The sequence below is a fragment of the Entelurus aequoreus genome, linkage group LG18, assembly GCF_033978785.1.
Source record: "Entelurus aequoreus isolate RoL-2023_Sb linkage group LG18, RoL_Eaeq_v1.1, whole genome shotgun sequence".
NCBI lineage: Eukaryota > Metazoa > Chordata > Actinopteri > Syngnathiformes > Syngnathidae > Entelurus > Entelurus aequoreus.
Genome location: NC_084748.1, coordinates 30,493,436 through 30,518,424, shown reverse-complemented (window position 1 = coordinate 30,518,424; position 24,989 = coordinate 30,493,436). Strand labels below are relative to the sequence as shown.

The window sequence follows — 24,989 nt, the reverse complement described above, 5'->3', positions numbered from 1 at the left end:
CATTATTAAAATACGTTATTCACTTTTTGCATTTTTGTGACTATTTGGTTTAATCCCACGCCTACTGTAAATGGTGATGGGCGAGACAGTCGTTGTGAACGCCTCACTTGGTTTCCCGCAAAAATTGTAGAAAACTCGAGCGGGTGATACGTCATCTCCGGCGTCCGCCAGCCAATCACAGCTCCGCATTCCCTCAGTTTGGCTCCCATTGGCTGACAAATGAGCAATTCTCTGTTGTTCATTCCAAACTGAAGGAAAGCCACACGGCAATAACCAAAAACCACATCGTTATTGATGTCATCGAGACTATTTCATCCATCTCGGAATCACACCCAGATCCGTGGCTGTACGGATCGATCCGGGCGCACGGCTGGTTTATTTACTAGTGAACCATGCTAGCCCCGCCAGCTAACTAGCCAGCGTCTCGTCTCGTCCCTTATCTTCATGGCTTTCCGTTGTTGATTCTTCCAGGCTTGGGCTGGGGGCAGCGAGGCTAACAAATTAATGCCATCTGCCAGGGTACGTTGTTTACATTTAAGTTTGATATTTACAAAGTTGAATTACTCTATTATTTTCACGCCAGACCGACTGTACCGAAGCTAACTAGCATGCTAGCAATGTGCTTAAGCTAGGCTAACGCGCTAACAATTTGACTACCTTGCTTGTTCTGTAAATTTCTCTCTTTATTTTTTTACATATATGTGTCACCCACTCATAGAATTCCGGCTATATTATGAGCGGGGCGGGTTGCAAAGCTAACGGCGCCGTGTACCCCGCCTCGTCTGCGATGTTGAACTCCGTGAAGAAGCCGAAGATGGAGCAGATTCAGGCCGACCATGAGCTCTTCCTTCAGGCCTTCGAAAGTGAGAGTTCAGCCCTGGACACGTTGTCATTTTGTCCTTTCAATAAATTGCTGTCATAATGTTATGTATTAGGGGTTAGTTGTGTGATTAACCAATCTGTATTGATTTTCACTTAGTTGACATAACATTATTAACTTTTCACCAGTGGTTCACAAACTTTGTTCACCAAGGAACGCCTCAGACCAATTCTGGCTCTCCCAAGTACAACCATAATAACCAACATTAATATACTGGAGTGAAGTAAGCCTATGTATTCATAACAAAAATAAGGAATAGATTTTATTTATCAAGTATATTTTTGGGCCACTGTATCAACACACACAGTTTGAGTAACACTGTGTTTGAATACTGGAAAATAAAACAGGGTACTTTAATCATGTGATTTTTTTTTTACATACTACTAGACATACTTGCCAACTTTCCCGATTTCCCCGGGAGACTCCCGAATTTCTGTGCCCCTCCCCAAAATCTCCCGGGGCAACCATTCTCCTGATTTCCACCCGGACAACAATATTGGGGGCGTGCCTTAAAGGCACTGCCTTTAGCGTTCTCTCTCACCTGAAAAGAAGACTATTATATATGTCTCCAGTATCCATAGGTTTATCTATAACCCATAAAGTAGGCAGGCACGGAGCTATTTCTCAGCGTGTGTTTATTCCAGCCGTCACGTTAATACACTGACACACAACATTCGGATTTCCGTCATGCATTGCTTCAAAACTACGGCAAGTAGTAATGTCCAAAAACATAACAGAGACGAAGCAGAAGAACGAAGAAGAGACATGGCGACGACGAGTAAGAAGAAGAAGTACGCTTGCAAGTTCAAAATGATTGGAAAAAATAATTTCAGTTCATCCAGGACAGCTCAAAGGGGAAGGGGTATGCTGCCTGCAAATTTTGTAGATCAAACTTCTCCATTGAACATGGTGGCCGAATGGATATACTCATTCATGAAAGGATTATTTATATATATGTATATATATATATAAGAAATACTTGAAAATATATACACCCCCCACTCCCACCTCAACAACCCCCCATCTCCCGAATTCGGAGGTCTCAAGGTTGGCAAGTATGCTACTAGATGAAGCCCACCTACCACTTGTGGTACATAAACGTACCACAGTTTGAGAATCGCTGTCCTAGAGACATTATTACTAATAAAGATTTACTGAAGTTAGAAAAATAGCCCATAACTTAAATAAGTAAACGACTATAACAATTGTCTCCAGCTACATTTGTCCAAGGGCCAGAATTATCATAAATTAAGATAGAATGAATATTGTGCTCTGTTGTAAGTATGTTTTGATGTATATTTATCATGGTTTAGTTAGTAATGACTGCGTAGGTTCCCTCTGGGTACTCCGGCTTCCTCCCACCTCCAAAGACATGCACCTGGGGATAGGTTGATTGGCAACACTAAATTGGCCCAAGTGTGTGAATGTTGTCTGTCTATATGTGTTGGCCCTGCGATGAGGTGGCGACTTGTCCAGGGTGTACCCCGCCTTCCGCCCGAATGCAGCTGAGATAGGCTCCAGCGACCCCGAGCGGGACAAGCTGTCGAAAATGGATGGATGGATAGATGAAGCCCGCGTACCACTTGTGGTACATAAACATACCACAGTTTGAGAATCACTGCCCTAGAGACATAATTATGAATGCAGATTTACTGAAGTTAGAAAAATAGCCCGTAACTTGATTTGGTCACATAACTTAAATAAGTAAACGACTATAACAATTGTCACCGGCCACATTTGTTCAAGGGCCAGAATGATAAAAAAATAAGATATAATTAATATTGTGCTCTGTTGTAAGTAATGTATGTTTTGATGTATATTTAGCATGATTTAGTTAGTAATAACATATTTCTATAAATTGTATTGTCAAGTCTTGCATGGATCATATTTTACAAATTCAAAGCTACCCCACCCGTCAAATCTAGGGTTTCATTTATAAAGGTTGCGTAAGCGCGAATCAGAACCAGAAAGTAGCGGACATCACTTTTTAAGTCAATTGTTGGGATTTGTTTTTTAATAAAGCATATAGGGAAGAATGTGCAGAACTGTGGTACATAGACTTTTATTCATCCCACAGTGGGTCCCCACATCTGCGGTCCCCTCCAAGGTTTCTCATTGTCATCCCATTGGGTTGAGTTTTTTCTTGCCCTGATGTGGAATCTGAGCCGAGGATGTCATTGTGGCTTGTGCAGCCCTTTGAGACACTCGTGATTTAGGGCTATATAAGTAAACTTTGATTGATTGATTGAAATTATATGATGGCAGTGCACACAGTAGAAGTAGAAGACAGAAAACTATAACTAGTAATAAATAACACATTGCACGAGGTATAGATACAAATAAAATAAAAAAAGCACTATCTCAACATCCTTAGTGCACACCAAGAAAAAAAGTTGACAGTAATCACATAAGTACGTTGTTAAGTCTTATAACGGTGGGTAGGAAGGACCTGCGGTAGCGCTCTTTCCTGCACTGTGGATGTAACAGTCTAATGCTGAAGGAGCCACTCAGGACCTCCACTGTGTCATGCATGGAGTGAGAGGGACTGGACATTATGGATGCCAACTTCATCAACATCCTTCTGTCGGCCATCTCCTCAATGTTGTCTAGTGGGCAGCCTAGGATGGAGTCAGTTCTCGTACTCTGTTTAAGTCTGTGCCTGTCTCTCTGATCATGCTGCCCCGACCCCAGCAAAGATGCCGTAGAACACAGCAGAAGCCACCACAGTGTTATAAAAAGTGTGCTGTAGTGACCTGCACATCCAAAGGACCTCAGTGGCTTCAAGAGTTATAGGCGACTTTGCCCCTTCTTGTACAGAGCGTTTGAATTGTCCTGGTAGTCCTGGACATTTGACCCTGCACTCACTTGACTCGATCAATTGGCCACAAATCGCCACTGATTGGGGGTTAGGTCGAGCAGTGCTAACAAAAGCTAAAAAAAACACTGACTGTCAACTCATTGTCTTGCACTGCTCTTAAGGCACTAGGAAATGTGGTTCATGCAATGTAATAAACAGTTTAATCTGGGTCACTTCACCATAGTAGCAGTTGTCATTCCGCACAGTCCAGCCTTTCACACCAGCAAACACATATCCCCATTAATGGAGTTAAGTTGAGCAGTGCTAGCCAGTGAGCTACGAGCAGCAGGCTGTCAAGCACAGCTCTTAATGTGTTGGGAAGTGAGGTTTGCACAACTTCATCATTTGTGCATGCGCAACTATTCCACTCCCTCTTAGATTCAAAAGATATAAGACAACTTGTCAAATATGATCAACGGTGGAAATGGCACATGTCACCACGTATCATTAACATTTAAAGGTATGCAATTGTAATTCCAAACAACTAATGTTGTCACAAATGCTGCAAAGCCAAGCCAGGCGACTGAGGTTATTGCAGGGTAGAATCAGATTTTCACATTAAAATAAAGTGCCGCCAGTGATTCACTTTTATAGCTCAGGACTACTGTTTTATTTTTATGTCCCTCCTTCTTCTCTGCTTATTTTTCCAGAGCCGACTCAGATATATAGATTTCTTCGCACTAGGAACTTGATTGCAGTAAGTGGGGTGTTTCTACAAGCCTTTCATTTTAATATGTAATGATTGTTTAGTAATTGTGTAATTATGTCTTTTTTAGCCCATATTTTTGCACAGGACCCTCACTTTCATGGCTCACAGAAATGGTCGATTAAATGCCAAAAGGTGCAAACATTGTTTCAAGTACATTCTAGTCTCATAACTGTAATATGTACACATTTCAACTGTGTGTTTTTTTCTATTTGTTGCCAGGAAAGCATTCAAAGTGGATAACATGTTGCAGGCAGTAGAGAAGATGAAGGGAGAGCAGGAATCTCCCAGGTAACATTTCGCTCTCTGTGAACGCTGTCCAACTTTGTCACTTTATTTTGCAACACATTGTATGGTTTTTTTTTCAAGCTTGTCATCACATCTGCAGTTAACTTTCACTGGGTTCTTCCATAAGGATGGTATGCAGGCATTATTTCTTTTTCACATCTTTAAATTAGTTATAGACTTAATGTTGTCAAATGTGCTCTTTCCTACTTGTAGAAAAGCCATCTCAGAATTCAGAAAATGAACAAAATTCTGTCTCTTTAGAGGTGCTACTTGTCAAAGTCTGCCATAAAAAACGCAAGGTAAGCTACAGAGGGTGTTGTACATGCAGAGTTGAATGGGATACGCAATAGATAGATAGTACTTTATTGATGGTACAGGTGTCAAACCCGAGGCCTGTCACATTTGTTTTTTTGTGGCCCATGAAAGCCTGAAAATAATGTGCGTCTATAAAGCACTTCATCTTTCTTCCTAAATGTAATCATTCTTTGACAGTAAAAACTAATGCATGCAATTGCATGTCTTTTAAACATTAATATTATCTGATCATGAAACATGATATTACAATCATTTTTTTGTTATCAAAATCAAATACCTATCTGCTTGTCACCTTGTCTTAGGATTTCAAAGTTAATTACCAAAAAAATAATAACCAAATGAGTATGCAACAGTGATATCGGTGATGAAACGTTAATTTTCATACATACTGTTAGACATGGTTCTTTGAAAGTAGCCATAACTGCATGTACTTTAACAGTTACCATCAATTTGATGGTAACTGATAAGGTACATGCAGTAGTAGATGGAATGGCACACAATACAGTGTTTTACACAGAACTGCAATATAGTTGTGGCTGCTGGGTGTGTGACAAATGTCATAGTGAGGATGGATGGCAGGCTGAGGTCTATTATTTTTATGCTATGCAATCGACTGGTCTTGAATTGTTTTTCTTTCCTCTGCGCTTAAACGTTACAAACATAGAAAGCTATATTGTTAGCTTTAGCAGCGTGCTGCACCTGCCGCTTGCTGGAACCAAACACTACGGAGGTAGTTACAGGACAAACGGTGCGTGCTGGGGAAAAGCGCTGAGATGGCTTGAAAAATTTATATTTTAATATCAGTTTATGATCCTTTTTCTAATCCTTTCAGATTCGTAATCACGATTCCCCTTGTTTATTGTATGTTACGGACAGGCAACGCTGTATTATATGGTTAATGGTATTGTACTCACTGTAACAAATGGTGTATTATATTGTAAGACATGATACACACAGTTGTGAATTGTATACAGTATGATACATCTAGTGCAAATGATATACGATCTAGTGTAAACTGTATCGTAAATACAGTATGGAGGACATGCTAACATGTATTTCCAAAGAGTACAAATTAAACCTGGTAAATTGCCCTCTATTTGATATAATTTCATTTAGGTGTACGTTTTGGTCATGCTGCTTCTTCTCCTCGCAGGATGTTAGCTGTCCAATTAAGCAAGTGCCTACAGGTAAAAAGCAGGTGCCTTTGAACCCCGAGAGCAACCAAACCAAGCTGGGCACATGTCCTTCCTTAGTGGTGTCCAGCAATGAGTTTGAGCCCAGCAACAGTCACATGGTCAAGTCTTACTCGCTCCTCTTCAGGGTGTCCCGCACAGGGAGGAGGGATGCAAATGGCCTAGCTAACGGTGAAGCCAATGAGAACATTGGTAAGACAACATCCCAGCCTCATATGATGCACACCTAATGACGCATGTATGTTCTTCTTGTGTGTGTAGATGTGACAGATACTCCAAGTAGAAAAAAGAGGAACTCGACCCTTAAAGAAGAGGGGGACGCTATAGAGACCTATGTGGCACAGATGACAGTTTTTGATAAGAATAGGTGAGTTTCACTGCTGAAAGCTCCATGACATTAAAGGGGAACTGAATTTTTTTTGGAATTTTGCCCATCGTTCACAATCATCATGAAAGACATAACGGAGGTATTTTTTTACGCATTCTAAATATTAAATAAACAAAAGTCCGCTTACAGCAAAGCCAATGGGAGCTCTACTATTCCACCCATAAAATTACGGTAGGTAAATAACCATTCAAAAAGCGCCAATAATACAAAGTAAGTAAACTGAAATAAAATGTACTTAATCTCTGTTAGCAAAAAATGCACCTCAGTAAATATTGAATATCTTGAAGTGTGTTTTTTCCTCAAAACTTTTTTATTGCGATAATTTTCTAAGAAATTGGGCATTCTTGCTCATTCATCAGTGTTGATGGGCTCATCTTGCTCATTCAGTTGATGCCCAAATATTCCCACATCCAACATTTGGCTTTGTAATCAAATTTTTTTCTCCATGATTTTTTTTTACTTTGAGGAGTTTCTCACTCGCAAGGCGCATCTGGCGAATCTCTCTGTCCGTGTGTCCTGTTTGTAAGCTAGCGGCCCCGCCTCCCCTCACCGAGACAAAGATTGTGACAAGAAGATTTACTCTGTTTCTTTACTTCTGTTTTTGAAAAATGCTGAGAGCGATGCACAGAGTGGACCTTCTTGCACCCTGTTTGAGAAAGCGAAAGACGAAGAAAACAAATGAATGTGGTAATTTATTGAGGCTGGCAAAGTTATCAAGTTTATTTGTTGTTTATCGTTATATTAATTGCCTATCGTCCCAGGCCTTTGCATAAAATCACACAAGATTATATGCAAGTGTTTCTATTGAAGTAGCCGGTGAGTGTAAATAGCTGTTGTTGTTGCCCACAGGAGGTTGCAGCTGCTGGACGGGGAGTACGAGGTGTCAATGCAGGGGATGGAGGACAGTCCTGTGAGCAAGAAGCGAGCTACGTGGGAAACTATTCTTGATGGGAAGGTGAGGAGCTTGGAAGCGTTTAACCAATGCGTTGTGGTCATGTGATTTAAAATCATAATTATACATAATTCCTATCTTTTTCTTCAGCGGCTGCCACCGTTTGAAACATTTTCTCAGGGACCCACGTTGCAATTTACTCTACGTTGGACAGGCGAGGCCAGCGGGAAGTCCACTGCCCCTGTAGCGAAACCTCTGGCTACTCGAAACTCCGACACCTCTGGACCCATGGAGACCAGGACCAGCCACCATAGGGCGGCCCCGATGAGTAAGACACAATGGCCATATAAACTTGTGTAAATAGGATTTCAACACACACTCATCAGGTATGCTGGTCCAAATATAACAGGCAGTAAAGTCACACTTTTTGAACCAAGCCATAATAAATAGCTCACTGATTAACGCAATGACGGATGTCACCGATAAGGACCGCAGTGCCTTTTTATGTTTACATTTTGATAAAGCTTAAAACATCTCAGTCAGTGTGTTTTATGATTGGGTAAACAACTTCTCCATGTGTTTGTCAGCAGTAAAAGAGTCCATTGGCACGGACATCCACACGAGAAAAGAGCATGTCCCCTATGAGCCGCGGCAGAAACTAAGAATATTTTATCAGGTACGTCACATTAGAGCAGACTGAATAGAGCCACCAAAATATGACCCCAAGTTTGATTGGTCCTTTTCTCGACTAGTTCCTGTACAACAACAACACACGGCAGCAGACGGAGGCGAGAGATGATCTTCACTGTCCTTGGTGCACGCTGAATTGCAGCAAGCTCTACAGTCTCCTTAAACACCTCAAACTCTCCCACTCACGCTTCATCTTCAACTATGTGGTAAGAAACTTGGCACAGTGTTGTCGTATCAAGTTGCAGATGCTATTGCTGCTTTCCAGTGTGCTGGAAGTCATGTAAAGATTCTGCACGTACAGTCTAACAAAAACAAGGCTGACAACTGCACTAGGATAAGAATGTTTTGAGAGTCAATATCTAAAAGTCAGCATTCCTGATAACATACTTTGACATATATTCTAAAAACTAGGCCTGGGCCGATATTCAAAGTCAATTAACCGATGATAAATGAAAAATAATGTTGGTAAGTTTTCAGCACCGACCAATCACCGTGCGCATGCTTCAAGAGCATTCACGCTTTTTGCAGCTGTGCGCATTTATACCATTATGGAATGAGCAGATGGGGGTGAATTATCTTGCCCTCATTAAATATCTTTGACTTTTTGTAAAGCGATGCAGGGCAGCTGGCCTGCTAGCATCACACAGTGCAACTAGTTAGCCTTTAGCAGCTAACATGGACAAAATTATCACAAAACCAAATGCCACCGCACCAATGTGGGAATATTTCAGTTTACATTTTTGGAACAAGATGAGACTATCAACATCAAGGAGCCAGTTTGCCGAATGTGCGCAAATACAACAACACCCACTTCAATTACAACCACTCGACAGTTCAAACTCACTTGGCACTCACTTCTCGTTTGGTGAAGAAGCCGGGTGATAGGTCAGTTACCGTTAGTGTAAACAAAACAGTGCAAAATAGTGTGCGTTCACAGAAAATGTGGTCAAATACATCGCCAAAGACATGCTGCCATTTAATACTGTTGTAAGACTAGCATTTTTAAAAGTGCTGTCATGTTGGTGTTCGTCACTCTGAATCTGCCAAACTTAATTTTGTTTTGCTCATGAGCTGTTAATATATTTGTTTAGACTGTAGTATTTATATTGTTACTTTGCACTTGTGTTTAAGAAGGTCCTAACATGATTGTCAATTGCCTACATGTTCAATATTGAAGTGCAACTTTGTTTAACTATTTTATTTATTGTTATGGCCGAAGGGAATAAGCGGTAGAAAATGGATGGATGGATGGATGGGTTGTGTATATTTGAGCCCCCCATCCCTTCCTTAAATATATATCATTGCTTTTAGTTGCAGTGTTTGTTCAAGTGTTATTTGTTTGTTTTATTTAACTTGGAGATTTAAAAATTTTAATTGCAATTTCAACGTAAAACACACAAGAAATACAAGTTTATTACATTTGAAATAATATACATGTATTATTATGATGTATTATCATTAAATTAATGGTTAGTTTGGTCTCATGAAAATCATGGCAATAATCGTTTAGGCCATAATTTGTTGATAAATATATCGTCAAGCAAAATTTGTTATCGGCATAGGCCTATACATTTAACCAAATGATTTTGTGCACACCACTTTTCAGCAAAAAAATATTCCATATACAGTGGATCGCCACTGTTCACAGGAGTTGTAATGTGAAAAAATGTGAATAATGGTTTGACCCAAAGTGTCCAAAGTGTAGCCCACCACTAACCGCCATAAACCAATTCTTAAAATACTCTTCCTAAAAAAAAAGTGGAATAAAAGAAAAATGTGTGTAATGTAATGAGAAAAAACTTGAAATCTCAATGCTATTAACCCAAAGCTGACATACAGACCTTTTCTTTGCTTTAAAGACATCCATGTATTGTATTGGTTTTTAAAAATGAAAACTATCAAAATGTCCCCCCTAAAACATTTGGACACCCCCCCCCCCCATCTAAGCCCTATGATATGCCTTACACATTGGTTTAAGTACCAGTAGAGTCGAAAAACAAGTTGCCTCTATAATGACGCTATTATCGTATATATCTAATGCATGACATCAAAAGACACACAAAGCATGCAAGTGAAAAGATATGATCAAGATAGTATCAATCTCACGAGTTTCCCGAGCCATTTTGAGAGATAATGAGAGAGCCAGACATGTGATCGCATGACGTAGATGTAAGAACCGCAGATCCCTTCATCACCAACAGCAATGCAAATCATGCAGACTTTGTGGGAGCAATTAACGACTACTTTGGGACAAATGATTGTTCAGAACCTTATATTTTTAATCCTAACTATAAGGAGGATGAGCTACAAGTTTTAGAAGCTCTGCTAAACAGACCCAGCTTTAGTGAAACACTAAGCATCATGTAGCAGTATTGGTAAGTGCTAAACAAGAAATACAAACTACAAACATAATAAAACGATAGCTTGCTGTACAATGTCTGCTCTTACCTCGATGACAACTGATAGGATGTCCATATATTCCCATTCAGATGAAGAATTAATTTGAACCCAGACGAAGGGTTAAAAGTTGCTGCTGACACTCACACTGTCTTCGGTTGTGTGTGTTTGTCTCCATCTCTGGGTATATATGTGTTCATGTCTTACATAGGGATTGTGAATGATAAATAGCGCATCTCTTTCAAATTTTTGAGAATTTTCTGTATGACTTTTTCAGTATGATAACATGGTCAGAGTGCAGTTGGTACTACTGTGTTGTCAATTTCTGGAAAAAGCTGAAGTATTTGTGGTATTTTGTATGTTTAAACGTTATTTTCACATACTTTGCGGATTGTAAATACAATTGAATTAAATTTTGTTTTCAAAATCCCAATAACTGTTTGAGTTATGTTGCTAACAAACATACAAACGCTGGCGAAAGCATAACCTCTGGTGGAGTAATATAGCGCGCCACGTTAATCTTGAGCGTTCCAAACCAAAACAGACTGTCAAGGTGCGCCGTGTTGAGGGAAACTACCTGTTGCACACCATAGCTACTAGAAAGATACCATCACCCATAAAGGATGAAGCCAGCTAAGCTAAATGTAAATTTGTGAGGTATTTTCATGATTAAAAGGTGCTACTAAATGAAAAAAATACTAGCACTAAAATTAATTTGTAGCACAAAAATGTTTTTGTGGCAAAATGAAATGTCTTGAATATCACAATTTCATTATTATCAATATCCCTAAACTGCAAGCACTGTCGCTAACACAAGTGTAAGGCTGGGCGATATGGATCAGAAATCATATCCCGACATAGTTAGGCCCATAAACTTTACGCCATAAATAAAAGTATCCATGACGTAACTAAATATCTTCACCATGCATTGATTTTAAATTTTCGTACAATACACAAAATACAGGTACCAACAGTAAGAAAAGTAGGTTTTGCATCATAGGATCCCAACTTAAGAGGTGTTTTGAGATAAGAAAAAAGAAAAAACCTTGAAAATAATATAAGAAAAGTCAAATATAATCACCAATCTTCTTAACATCTAAACATTAAACTATGCTCAATTCTTCATCTAAAAAACACAAAACAACAACATGTGAAATAAAGTGCCCTGGTTTAAATGTCAGAAGCAACCTGAAAATAATAATTGTGTGTATGTCCTATAATAATGTTTTTATACATAAACATTATTATAGGACATACACACAAAGATTTTAGCCAGGAACACCAACCTGATGATATTGTGTGAAAGGTTGTGTTCTGAAAATTACTTTTAAAAAGTAATTAACTATGGTTACTTGTTACTTTACCAAAAAAGTAATTGAATTACTAACTGAATTACTCTTTAATAAATGTAATGAATTACTAGGGAAAGTAATTATTGTGCTACTTTAAAAAAAATTCAAATATCTGGCATAATGCAGTTGAAATAAGTGTCATGTGAGTAGTGTGTGTGTGTGCCTTTTAAAAGGCAGCGCCTGTTGCCTAGTGATGTGTGACGTCAGAGAGTTCACTCTCGGTAGCTTGAGCGTTTTTTGTTAGCTTTGCAGGCGAGCAGCAGCAGTTGTAGGGCTCTGACGGCTGCTCTTTTGAAACTTTCAATCAATCAATCAATCAATGTTTATTTATATAGCCCTAAATCACAAGTGTCTCAAAGGGCTGTACAAGCCACAACGACATCCTCGGTGTCGAGTGGGTCTGACATAATATTGTGAAAGTCCAACACATCAGCGAAAGTCCAGTCCATGGTGGGGCCAGCGGGAACCATCCCGAGCGGAGACGGGTCAGCAGCGTAGAGATGTCCCCATCCGATGGACAGGCTAGCGGTCCACCAATAAATAGATGACATAACTGCACAATGGAACTTAATTCCTTTCTTTAGCCTTAGTTGAAGAATTGATTCCATTAAAATGAATATACTGCCAAGACTTTTATTTATTTCAAACCCTAGCAATAGAAATTAATCTAAACTAATTCAATGAATGGGACAAAATTAGATGTAGGTTTATATGGCAAAGTAAAAGGCCAATGGTTCGTCTCAAAACTTTACTGCCAAACAAAAGGGAGGGTGGGGTTTATCTTACCTCAGACATTATTATTTTGCAGCGCAGATGAGAGCAGTGATATGCTGGTGCAACCCGTCATATGTTGCTCAATGAAAAAATATTGAAGAAATGCCCTCCAGCCCCATTCAAGCAACCTTGGCTGATAACAACCTACAGACCCACATAAATAACATTGATAACTCATGGGTAAAATGGACCATTAAAGTGTGGAAAATGATCATAAAGGAATACAAACTTGAGAATGACATTACAGTTCTTAAATTGTGTGCCTATGATTCAGGGGTCTCAAACACGCGTTATTTTGCGGCCCCCACCTTAATATGAAAGTTTAATGTTAGTGCGGCCCGCAAGTTTAAAATGAATGGCACTTGACAGCGTTGTGTGCGGAGCTGAAGCAATCTACCAATCACGGTCTGGTATAAGGCTCTCGACAAGAATCTACCAATCACGGTGTGGTATAAGGCTCTCAACAAGAATCTTCCAATCACGGTGTGGTATAAGGCTCTCGACAATATCGAGGGCGTGCCGTGATGACAATGCCTTTAATGTCCTCTAGAATCTGTCACCGCATCATCTTTTTCTCCATACTAACAACGTGCCGGCCCAGACACAGTGTGAGGCTTCTGCAGACACACAAGTTATAGCAAGACATACTTGAGGAACAGCCATACATGTCACACTGAGGGTGGTCATATTTTATTTATTTTATTTATTTATTTTGGGGACGGCGTGGCGAAGTTGCTAGAGTGGCTGTGCCAGCAATCGGAGGGTTGCTGGTTACTGGGGTTCAATCCCCACCTTCTACCTTCCTAGTCACGTCCGTTGTGTCCTTGGGCAAGACACTTCACCCTTGCTCTTGATGGCTGCTGGTTAGCACCTTGCATGGCAGCTCCCGCCATCAGTGTGTGAATGGGTGAATGTGGAAATACTGTCAAAGCGCTTTGAGTTCCTTGAAGGTAGAAAAGCGCTATACAAGTATAACCCATTTATCATTATTTATTGTTTTTTTAACACTGTTACAAATATGCGCCACACTGTGAACCCACACCAAACAAGAATGACAAACACATTTTGGGAGAACATCCGCACCTAAACACAACAGAACAAATACCCAGAATTTTTATTTATCTCCTTCATTGATGTGCATCTTTGATCGAGAGACAATTAGACCTCAATATTCAATTATACATTTACACACCAATGCCTGAGAAGGAGCAGGATGAAGAAAAATCTTATATTTTTCTGCCCCCTTCAACATAATACGTAGTCTTACTTAATGATATCATATAAACCAACAATTACATCCAAATATAACGAAAACAAAGAAAAAAACACAAGAAGTGCAAAACTTCATGATGTACAAACCGAACAAAAAAAACAAAAGTAATATACACCTCACGGGATGATACAAAACAAATACAAAACCAGGCAAAAAATAAGTAAAATAATAAATATAAAGCAAAATGTAAACACTTATGGCTGTCCATATGATCTTATTGTTCTGTCTTTATATATTTTTTCATTTGGAATATATTTTTACAATCTTTTATCTCATTGTAAAGAGAATTCCATAGTTTAACCCCCACCACTGATATGCACTTTGTTTTTAAAGTTGTCCTTGAAAACTGATGTTGGAAATTACCTTTTCTTCTATGCTCTTCATTCTCAGAAGTGATGACAAACATTTTTTGTAAATTTGCTGGTAATGTTTTACTTTTAGCCTTAAACATGACACATAATGTCTCTAACTTTACTAGCTCCTGTAATTTCAATAAACCTGAATTAATAAATAATATGTTAGTGTGTTCTAAGTAATCTACTTTATGAATAATCCTTATAGCTCTTTTCTGTAGTTGATACAGAGAAAGTTGCGGTGCACAAGGAATACAATTTGAAACGTCATTATACAACTAGACATGCTGAGGGGTATGCAAAATACCAGGGAGATGAGAGAGTGAACCGGGTTGCAAATTTTAAAACCAGTCTACTGAGGCAACAATATTTCGTCAAGAAAGCAAGCGAAAAGAGCGATGCAGCAGTCAAAGCTAGCTACATGGTGAGTGAGATGGTTGCTAGGGCGGGAAAGCCATTCAAAGAAGGTGAATTCATTAAAAAGTGCATGTTAGATTTTTTTAAGAAATCTCTTGCGGCCCAACCTCACCCAGTTTCTGCATCCAGTGGCCCCCAGGTAAATTGAGTTTGAGACCCCTGGTTTACACCTAATACATTGGACTCAAGATTCAAGGACTTGATATCCACAACCCAAACCAAAGCATAAGACCAAAAAGTTGGACAGAAGTTGCTCGCCATGTTTAGAATACAAATGCCTATCAACTCTCCTGCTTCTCCTTTGCCTCACTATGCGCATGCGTATGATCAGAATTACACATTCACTCTCCAAACTGATTTGTAACCCAAAGAAAAAACATGATTCGAACAACGCATATCATCCGAACCGTGTCAGGTTAACCAAACTGATTTTTTCCATAAATCGTTTAGCTCTTGTTTATACTGTACTACTAGTCTTTCTCATTAGGCATCACTTTTGGCTATGTAATGCCAGAGTATTTAATTTCGCCAGATGACATCAATTTGCAAGTTCCAACTTCTGTGAGGTACAAAACCATCTTTTCTAGTTGTTTGAGTGCACATTTGTTTCTTCAGAGTTTCTTGGAATGCAGCATAGAGTATGCACTGAATTTGCACTTTTATAAGAAGAAACATCCTCTTATTTGCATTACTGATGTCTTGAGTATGTACTCTGTATTGTGACGATGAGCACTTCATCCCTTTTCAAGGACCAACTAGTCAAAGCATGGCTGACTCCTTTCACTAAAGTTCACCAACTAAACAAAGGCAGCCTGCAGTTTTTGGAGGCTGATGACGTTTTTGTGCTTTAGTGTTGCTTGCTAAGAAACTTCACTGACAACGTGTTTATTTTATTAAAGCCCAATAGCTTATCTTTCAATGATCTGTTCACAAGGCTGGGCAATCTCCAATTCGATTTTGCAACCGTTGAAAATAATAGATTTTTCAACATACACTATATTGCCAAAAGTATTTGGCCACCCATCCAAATGATGAGAATCGGGTGTCCTAATCACTTGGCCCGGTGTATAAAATCAAGCACTTAGGCATGGAGACTGTTTCTACAAACATATGTGAAAGAATGGGCCGCTCTCTGTGATTTCCAGCGTGGAACTGTCATAGGATGCCACCTGTGCAACAAATTCAGTCATGAAATTTTCTCGCTCCTAAATATTCCAAAGTCAACTTTATTATAAGAAAAGTGAAAAGTTTGGGAACAAGTCAGCCACCAAGTGGTAGGCCACGTGAACTGACAGAGAGGGGTCAGCGGATGCTGAAGCGCATAGTGCAAAGACTTTCTGCACAGTCAGTTGCTGCAGAGCGCCAAACTTCATGTGACCTTCAAATTAGCCCATGTACAGTACGCAGATTAATGGAATGGGTTTCAATGGCCAAGCAGCTGCATCTAAGCCATACATCACCAAGTCCAATGCAAAGCGTCGGATGCAGTGGTGTAAAGCACGTCGCCACTGGACTCTAGAGCAGTGGAGACGCCTTCTCTGGACTGATGAATCACGCTTTTCCATTTGGCAATCTGATGGACGAGTCTGGGTTTGGAGGTTGCCAGGAGAACGCTACATTTCGGACTGCATTGTGCCGAGTGTGAAATTTGGTGGTGGAGGAATTATGGTGTAGGGTTGGTATTTCAGGAGTTGGGCTTGGCCCCTTAGTTCCAGTGAAAGGAACTTTGAATGCTCCAGGGTACCAAAACATTTTGGACAATTCCATGGGATGTCACTTCAAGTTCAAAAGTGAGTAAAGGCACGTGACCAAATACTTTTGGCAATATAGTGTATGTTGATTGATATTCATAATTCCATTAAGAATCAAAGTATTGGTACACCTCTTCTATCAACGGCCACATAACCCCATTTTTATCCACGTATGAGTAAGAATGTATTATTAAAATCCAGATGTCTTGTGAGATACATTGTGTTGTCCTTTGACCACGCATTTATGTTATTTGTTTCTGTATTTATCAATAACCAGCCTCACCCCAAAGGAGCAAGGATAGACGTGTCCATCAATGAATCTTATGACGGCTCGTACGTTGGTAATCCTCAGGACATCCACAGCCAACCGGGCTTCGCCTTCAGTCGCAACGGTCCGGTCAAGAGGACCGCCGTCACCCACATACTGGTTTGCAGGTAAAATGGTTTGGTTTTCAATAAAAAAAAAGCTTCATGTGTAACATGTAGGGATGTATACCATGTATCTGTATTTTTTTTTTGTAGAAGTTCCTAATTGGGTCAATCCAGGAATACTAATAAGAGCCTAGAATAATGATACTGCTATCGTTTTTCTTTTATCCAACTGACTCTTGTCATTATAATCGAATACAAATGCTAATAGAAAATGTTTTTTTTTTATATATACATTTTTTATTTACACAAATTACATACAGTACCGATGTATTCATAAGGAATATCGATATTGGTATCGGTATCAATAAAATCCTAACGATATATATCCCTAGTAACATCAATGTTAGACTAACTAACTGGTTCTTGCTTTGTCTTTTTTCAGGCCCAAGAGGACTAAGCCGAGTCTGTCAGAGTTCCTAGAGTCCGAGGATGGAGAGTTGGAGCAGCAGAGGACCTATGTCAGTGGACACAACCGCCTCTACTTCCACAGTGACAGCTGCATGCCTCTGCGGCCCCAGGAGATGGAAGTGGACAGCGAGGATGAAAGAGACCCAGAGTGGCTGCGAGAGAAGACCGCTACGGTGAGGAAACGCTAAGTTTGGCAACATTCATCAGGAGGCAGCTGCTTTATGAAAAATGATCGATTTCCCGATGCATCATGATTAGAATGTGGATAGTGCTGAATCAATGCTCAAATGTCCAAATATCAACGGACTTAATGCAGCTCTAGTGCGGACACACATGGAGGGGAGAGGAGAACATGCTAACCACGACGCAAGGCTAGTTTGAATGTGAAGTAGTGTAACAAAAAAAGAATACCGTATTTTCCGCACCATAAGCCGCCCCGTGTTGTAAGCCGCACCTTCAATGAATGGCATATTTCAAAACTTTGTTTACCTATTAGCCGCCCCGTGTTATTAGCCGCACCTACGTTACGCTAAAGGGAATGTCAAAAAAACAGTCAGATAGGTCATTCAAACTTTAATAATATATTACAAACCAGCGTTCTAACAACTCTGTTCACTCCCAAAATGTAATGTGCAAATGTGCAATCACAAAAATAGTAACACTCAAAATAGTGCAGAGCAATAGCAACATCAATAACTCAACGTTGCTCATACGTTAGTGTCACACAACACACAAAATAAACATTTAAAGCTCACTTTCTGAAGTTATTACTCATCCACAAATCCCTCTTAATTATTCTTCTTCGGTGTGCTTCACTTGTTTTTTGACACCATCTATGATGTGGACGCGCATGCAGTCATAGATCAACAGGGACGGAGCTGCGTGAAAAAAGTCACCCAGTCTCTTCGCTCATCTTTTCTTCATCCATCCATCCCTTCAAGTTAGCTTTTATGATGACGCCGGCTGGAAAGTTCTCTTTTGGCAAGGTCTTCCTTTTGAATATCACCATGGGTGGAAGTTTCTGGCCGTTAGCATGGCAAGCTAGAACCACAGTAGGACGACTTCTCATTCCCTGTGGTGCGAATATTCACCGTACGTGCTCCCGTTGTATCCACAGTGCGGTTCACATGAATATCAAAAGTCAGTGGAACCTTGTACGCGTGTCTCTTAGTAGGAGCCATTTTGTGGTCTTTACAGAAACACACAAATGAAATGAAACGTAATATCCGCGCGCTTCTTCTTCTACGGGGGCGGGTGCTCACCTTGGCGGTTGCTTACAGTAGAAGAAGAAGCGCTTCCTCTTCTATGGGGGCGGTTGCTTACCGTAGAAGAAGAAGCGCTTCCTCTTCTACGGGGAAAAAAGATGGCGGCTGTTTACCGTAGATGCGAGACCTAAACTCTATGAAAATAAATATTAATATTAATCCATATATAAGGCGCACCGGGTTATTAGCCGCACTGTCAGCTTTTGAGAAAAATTGTGGTTTTTAGGTGCGGTTTATGGTGCGGAAAATACGGTACATGTTTTGTACACTTTAGCAAAAGTCTAACTGAAACCTACCATAGTTACAGCAAAGAGTAACCAGTAGTGCTGGTTAATCGAAATGTACTCTCAATTTAGATTTTCGCTTCTCACGATAATGAAAATATTATCGGAAAAAAAACTAATCTGCAATGTAAATGCAAATTCCTGAGCTTGTAGCGGTGAAAGGAATGAGTGAACGTATGAGTGAAAAAAAAGACCACCTCTGCTAAAAGTTTGGGATCTCGCCATGGTAGCTACTTTTTATTTGACACAGCGCTAGTATGCCTATTAAATAATCACTAAACTCAACAAAAAAGTAAGGCCTTATGATTTCCGCGTTAATCGCTGACAGAATTACAAAATTGGCAAATAAAACGGAATTTGCTGTTACACGCAGAATATTGCAGGAATTGACATACATGAGATTGAAATGCTGTCATTGTGAGGTGAAGGAACATTTGTTTGGGGAAAATAATGTGTCCGGGACCACTCATTCATTCCGAAACACTCAACCCCCAAGTCCTGAACTAAACAGTGTCAAGACGGGTACTTGAAACACCGACTAAACTACAAAAACAATCCATACACCCACAACACATCTCATCTGCTTGTGTTTTTTTTGAACGACACAATCTATGTAAGATCAACGTACAAACAGGACAGCATTCGCACTTTGAGAGGCTCTTTTTTCTTTTCTTTTCTTTACAGCCTCAAATCGTCTACAAACTCAGAACAGCAGTACACTTCCCCCCTTCACAATAACGGCGCTGTGTACAACATCCGGTCTGACTGCGCTAACAAAATACAGCTTTCAAAAAAGTACCTTATACAACAATAATGTATTTTAAGAACTTACTGGTACATTTACAAAATTATGTTTTGACTTAAAATACTGATCACAATTGTCCAAAGATGTATTGCTCTTATGGCTGAGTTGCATATGACGTCATATCCGATGTTCTTTGCAGCTTACCGTAATTTACACGATGGTCAAGCAGCTGGAGCATAGCATTAAAACAAGTGAGAGTGAGTGTAGAGTTTGAGCAGAAAATGCTGTATTGCTGTTCTGTTCTTGGGTGTTCCAATCGTTTCAATAGAGCTTTCATATAGTCCCGAAAAGAAGGGGTTCATAAAGGTAATAAAGTCAGGGAAAAAACTAAAATGCCTAGAAGGAAATGGGTCTTAAAAAGAATCACTTTCATCATCTTTTGGAACACAATCGGACCGCTTGTGCCTGCAGCGATCACTTTGTAAAATGTTTGACCATTTGATTTGTTGGACAAAATTGCTGTGATGCAATCAAGTTTATTCTCTACTATATTAGTAATGTTTGAGAGCAGAACTACGCGTAAAGAAAATTCAAGAGATCACATTAGTTTGTGTTCTTATGTGGTTGCTATGCCTAAATATAACTGAATCGTGATATCGCTAGCAAAGATTCTTGCTCAATAACAGGGACATATACAACTTAATAATGAGACAAACTATATACTCCACACCATAAAAACAACTGCAGACATGAATTGTAGATGAGACTAATATTTGTAGCAGGAAGTCAACTGCAAACAAACTTGTCCTTTCTCTCATTTGCGCCACAATCACAGCAGCACGGCACTTATGTCAATCAGGTACTGTACTTAGCGATGCACGACAGTGTTTCCCATAAACTGCCAAGATACCTGTGGCGGCGTGGCTATGGCGTGGTCACCATGACATCATCGAGTAATTTGCATAATTTACTACAATGATAAGATTTTCTCTAAAAAGGCTCAAAAAATGTATACTTACTAATTAATAATAACAGTTTTGTTTAAACGTCCATCCATCCATCCATTTTACAATATAATTACAACACTTTATGTACATATTTATATACAGATTTGAACAATAAGTTATTCACTGAAATATATTTATTAATTGTGGTTCTTACAAAAAATATATCTTATAAAATATAAAAGCTAAAATGTCTCTTAAAGCTCTGCCCCTTTAACTAGTGCATACTAAATAATTTAACTTTAGCCTACTACTACAACCATATTATTTACCAGCAACATAAAGTGAAACAGAGGCAGAGGTGTCCTGCCACAGTCAGTAACAAATAAACAGAAAACAGTAGTGGTCAAATACAAATAAGGCAACAAGAGAAGTATCCTACACTTCTCTTTTGTAAAGTAAATCTGAACAGCCTATATGGGCATCTACATCAACTATATGATTTGCCTGAGAAGCTGGACAGGACAAAAAAATAAATAAAAATAAAAATTGTTTTGTTTTATTTGTGGCGGACGTAATTCTTTCGTGGCAGGCCGCCACAAATAAATGAATGTGTGGGAAACACTGCACGAATAAGTCCAACTCTGTCTTTCACCGATTAATGCTTAATTTGTGGACACCTTAGATGTAAAGACATGATGTGCCTTCAAGCTTGTATTTTCTAAATACCATTAGGGTCAAATGAAGGGAGGTCGTTGCGAGCAGCAACTAACCTCTTGGTGGTGATAAATGGTTAATATCTTTTCAAAAATACAATTTTCTTAAGAGTGTAAAATACATCTCCATCCAATTTTAAATATGTTTTTCATGATGGCTTTTATTTTTGCTTCTAAACCTTTCAAAATACTCCCAAATCTGCACTGAGTCAGGTAAATAAACAGTAGCAAATGGAGATCTAGACCATCGCCTGAAACCTGGATGTACCTCTAGGTCACGTGATTGCAACCCAGCTATAAATTGTGAGGATTTTTGCATTTAATTAACGAACATTTGACAATGTTATTTCACATAAAAATATCACAAACTGTAGTGGTAAAATAAATGTTTAAAGGTCAAAAAACGTCATTCATATAAAACGGAATAAACTGAATGTTTCGCAGAGAAACCTGCGAAACATGCTTGTAGGGATGAAATAGCCTCCGTGTTTTTTCCTCACCGAACATATATTCCGCTCTACCCCGGTATTGTTCACTGTATAACGGATAAACCACAGAAACCTCTAATATAGGTATGTGTTTTTTTTTTTTAAATAGATTTTTGAAAATGTATTTAGAATCAGAATGAATAAAACCTTGATTCGGCTGTGAATCAATTGTTTTTGTGAACCCCTGACTCAGACCTGCCACTTTCCAAAGTGGTCATTTTTATTTTTTTCTAAAAAAATTCCACCTATGTTGTAGTATTGTCAACTTCATCATTATAGTGAAGCAGGTTACAAGATTTTGCCAATTCTCCCTGATGTCGCTGACAAAAGTCACAAGTAAACGTGCAGGCAACGGTCAGCGAGTTTTGATTTTATATTTGGTTCCTGTTGGCAACCACTTATATCGACACATAGTCCTATCCAAAAGCGGATTCCACTGTACTGTGGCAGCTTCATTTAATTGACTACATTTATTAACAAATTCACCTGAATAAGTTGTCTCAATTAACAATCTTATTCGCAGCAATGTTATAACAATATTTATCTTTTTAATTGTCTGTTCTGATATTCATGTAGCAACTGGATGAGTTCACCGATGTCAATGAAGGCGAGAAAGAGGTTATGAAGCTATGGAACCTTCACGTCATGCAGCACGGGTATGTTGACACCAACTCCTCGCCTGCGCTCACAGACCACACCATTAGGTACTTTTGCACAATCTTTCCAGACCCCAAATAGGCACAATTCTGCCCTTTACAGAGATGATATTGCTTTTTTTATTGATTGACATGTTCATAAGTATGTAACTATAGACTTTCATAAAGCTCTGTTAACAGATCTCTTGATGTTTTGCATTGCTATTTTGTGACTATGATTAATAGGTAGAAGAATGTATCATTTTTAATCAGCTCGTTTTTATGATTAAACATGTAATTGGAGATATAAAAGTAAGTTGACCTGTGTTAAAATCCTGTTTTTAATCAATGAATATGAAAAAAAATAAGAAATGAAATAAATGTGCTAATTTGAGATTCTAAATTAGCCTTATGTGTTTGTTTTGTTTTTTTCTGTATCAGAAAAATAGGGAACATTACATTAAATCGCTTGTGTTCTCTCATTCTGGCAGCTTCATAGCTGACAACCAGATGAACCACGCCATCATGCTGTTTGTGGAGAGCTGCGGTGAGCACATTGTCCGCCGCAACCTCTGTCGCAACTTCCTGCTGCACCTGGTCAGCATGCACGACTTCAACCTGGTGGGCACGGCCACCATCGACCGAGCCATGGTGCGCCTCAAACAGATCCAGGAGGAGCTCCCGGACACGGAGGAGCAGCAGGAGCTGACTCCGACGGCGGCGGGAGGGAGCTGCAACGGCAACACTTTGACCTCCAGTGCGGGGAAGCAGGGCAAGAGGACAAAAAGCGCTCTGACAGACTGATGCAGGCTCAATGCACGGGACTATTAGTCAGGAGGGAGTTTTTGTTCTGTTTCCTCCCTTTTCAATAAACTTTCCAACCTTTTTGGTGCTTAGACATGCGGTCAGCACAGCGCCTGACCCCAAACAGACCCAATATTACAAGGTAAACAAGTTTTTACAACTTGAAGTCAACCAAATATGGACAAAGTAGAAGTGAATCGCTGATGTCTTTTGGTGAGGGTGTAAACAGACTGAGGATCTTGTAGTCGTGTGTCCTACCTGGAAGCAAGGCTCAGCAAAGCTGCAGGTCAAACTGTACCGCTAAGATAAATTGTATGCATACATGATAACCCTAGCTGATTATTTTAGCACTTGATGTTTTGTATTTAGAGATTTTCCATTTTTAAAGTCAACGCTGCGCCAAATGTCTTGTCTAAGGCAGCATTTCTTCCTTGGAGTCGTTTCTGTTTTGGGATCTCACTGTTGGAAGTCTCAGGCAGTTTAGAGAAGAGACATTGTAAAGATTGTGTCTAGGCTCCAAAATGATTTTTATTCTTAGTTTTTTTGCCGATAGGCTTTCTGGACAGTAGTGATCAATGATATCCAGAGGTAACTTTTAGTCTCAGTGCAGTTTTTGCCAAAGGGTTATTATGATCAGCATATTCATTAGTGTATTCCCTTTTTTTTTGGATTGTGAATATGAACTGACCATGATCATGGTTTATTACCAACCTCAATCGTTATAATTTCCTCATGTCAAGTCGGTCGTTTCTTACCTTTTTATCTGAAAGGGAGACTTTCTCACCTTATTTGCAAAACACGCTGTTGAGAATTGTGAAAAGAAGTACTGTCTGGCTTTAGGGTTTTTATATTTAAATAAAAACACATCCAGCCTCCCTTTGCCACATTGTTTTGGATGCTTTTATTAATATACATTTTTTAGGTATGCCTACACAGTTAAAAAGGAACCAATAAAATAACTGTATTATAGTTACTTTTTTGTATATTTACAAATATAATACTACATTTTAATTGGTTGATACTTTCACTTTCAGAGAGGTCCATCCATTTTCTACCGCTTATTCCCTTCGGGGTCGCGGGGGGCGCTGGAGCCTATCTCAGCTACAATCGGGCGGAAGGCGGGGTACACCCTGGACAAGTCGCCACCTCATCGCAGGGCCAACACAGATAGACAGACAACATTCACACACTAGGGCCAATTTAGTGTTGCCAATCAACTTATCCCCAGGTGCATATCTTTGGAGGTGGGAGGAAGCCGGAGTACCCGGAGGGAACCCACGCAGTCACGGGGAGAACATGCAAACTCCACACAGAAAGATCCCGAGCCCGGGATTGAACCCCAGACTACTCAGCACCTTCGTATTGTGAGGCAGAAGCACTAACCCCTCTGCCACCGTGCTGCCCAACTTTCAGAGAGGTAATAATTTAAAAAAAATACTGCAGAACTTTGCAGTGGTACAATGTGGTGAAAATGTAAAAAAGAGACAAGAACAAATTATCTTTCTGTGCATATATACTGTAACTCACAAATCCCACTCATTACACTTTATTTTTAAGTATGTTAAGGCAATGGTGTAAAAATAATACTTATATGAAGTACTACCATTTTAGCGAACAATAATTTAATTAGAATTTAATTTAAGAATATTTGCTCAGTACATTTATATTTGTGGTTATTTCATATACATAGTTTTTTAAAATGTCCATGTTTAGTTATTTTATCACTTTCTTAAAAGATAAAT

The 24,989-nt window shown here is 39.4% G+C and overlaps 1 protein-coding gene across 4 annotated transcripts; it reads left to right on the top strand.

Moving 5' to 3' along the window:
• The first annotated feature begins 172 nt into the window (after positions 1–172).
• Positions 173–24,168, top strand: LOC133633571 (polycomb protein suz12-B-like). Of its 4 annotated transcripts, none has more exons than XM_062026139.1 (17): positions 173–519; positions 719–863; positions 4,388–4,434; positions 4,514–4,578; positions 4,666–4,734; positions 4,813–4,862; positions 4,945–5,030; positions 6,200–6,431; positions 6,501–6,606; positions 7,477–7,582; positions 7,670–7,847; positions 8,110–8,195; positions 8,272–8,415; positions 16,804–16,961; positions 17,341–17,539; positions 22,385–22,464; positions 22,935–24,168. In XM_062026139.1, exons 1-17 carry the CDS (start codon positions 505–507, stop codon positions 23,245–23,247), a joined length of 2,079 nt encoding a protein of 692 aa, XP_061882123.1. In that variant the 5' UTR covers positions 173–504; the 3' UTR covers positions 23,248–24,168. The 4 variants fall into 4 exon arrangements, with proteins under 4 accessions (XP_061882123.1, XP_061882122.1, XP_061882121.1 ...); XM_062026138.1 differs by having other exon boundaries at positions 8,107–8,195; XM_062026137.1 differs by having other exon boundaries at positions 22,385–22,512; positions 22,935–24,167.
• The last annotated feature ends 821 nt before the right edge of the window (positions 24,169–24,989 follow it).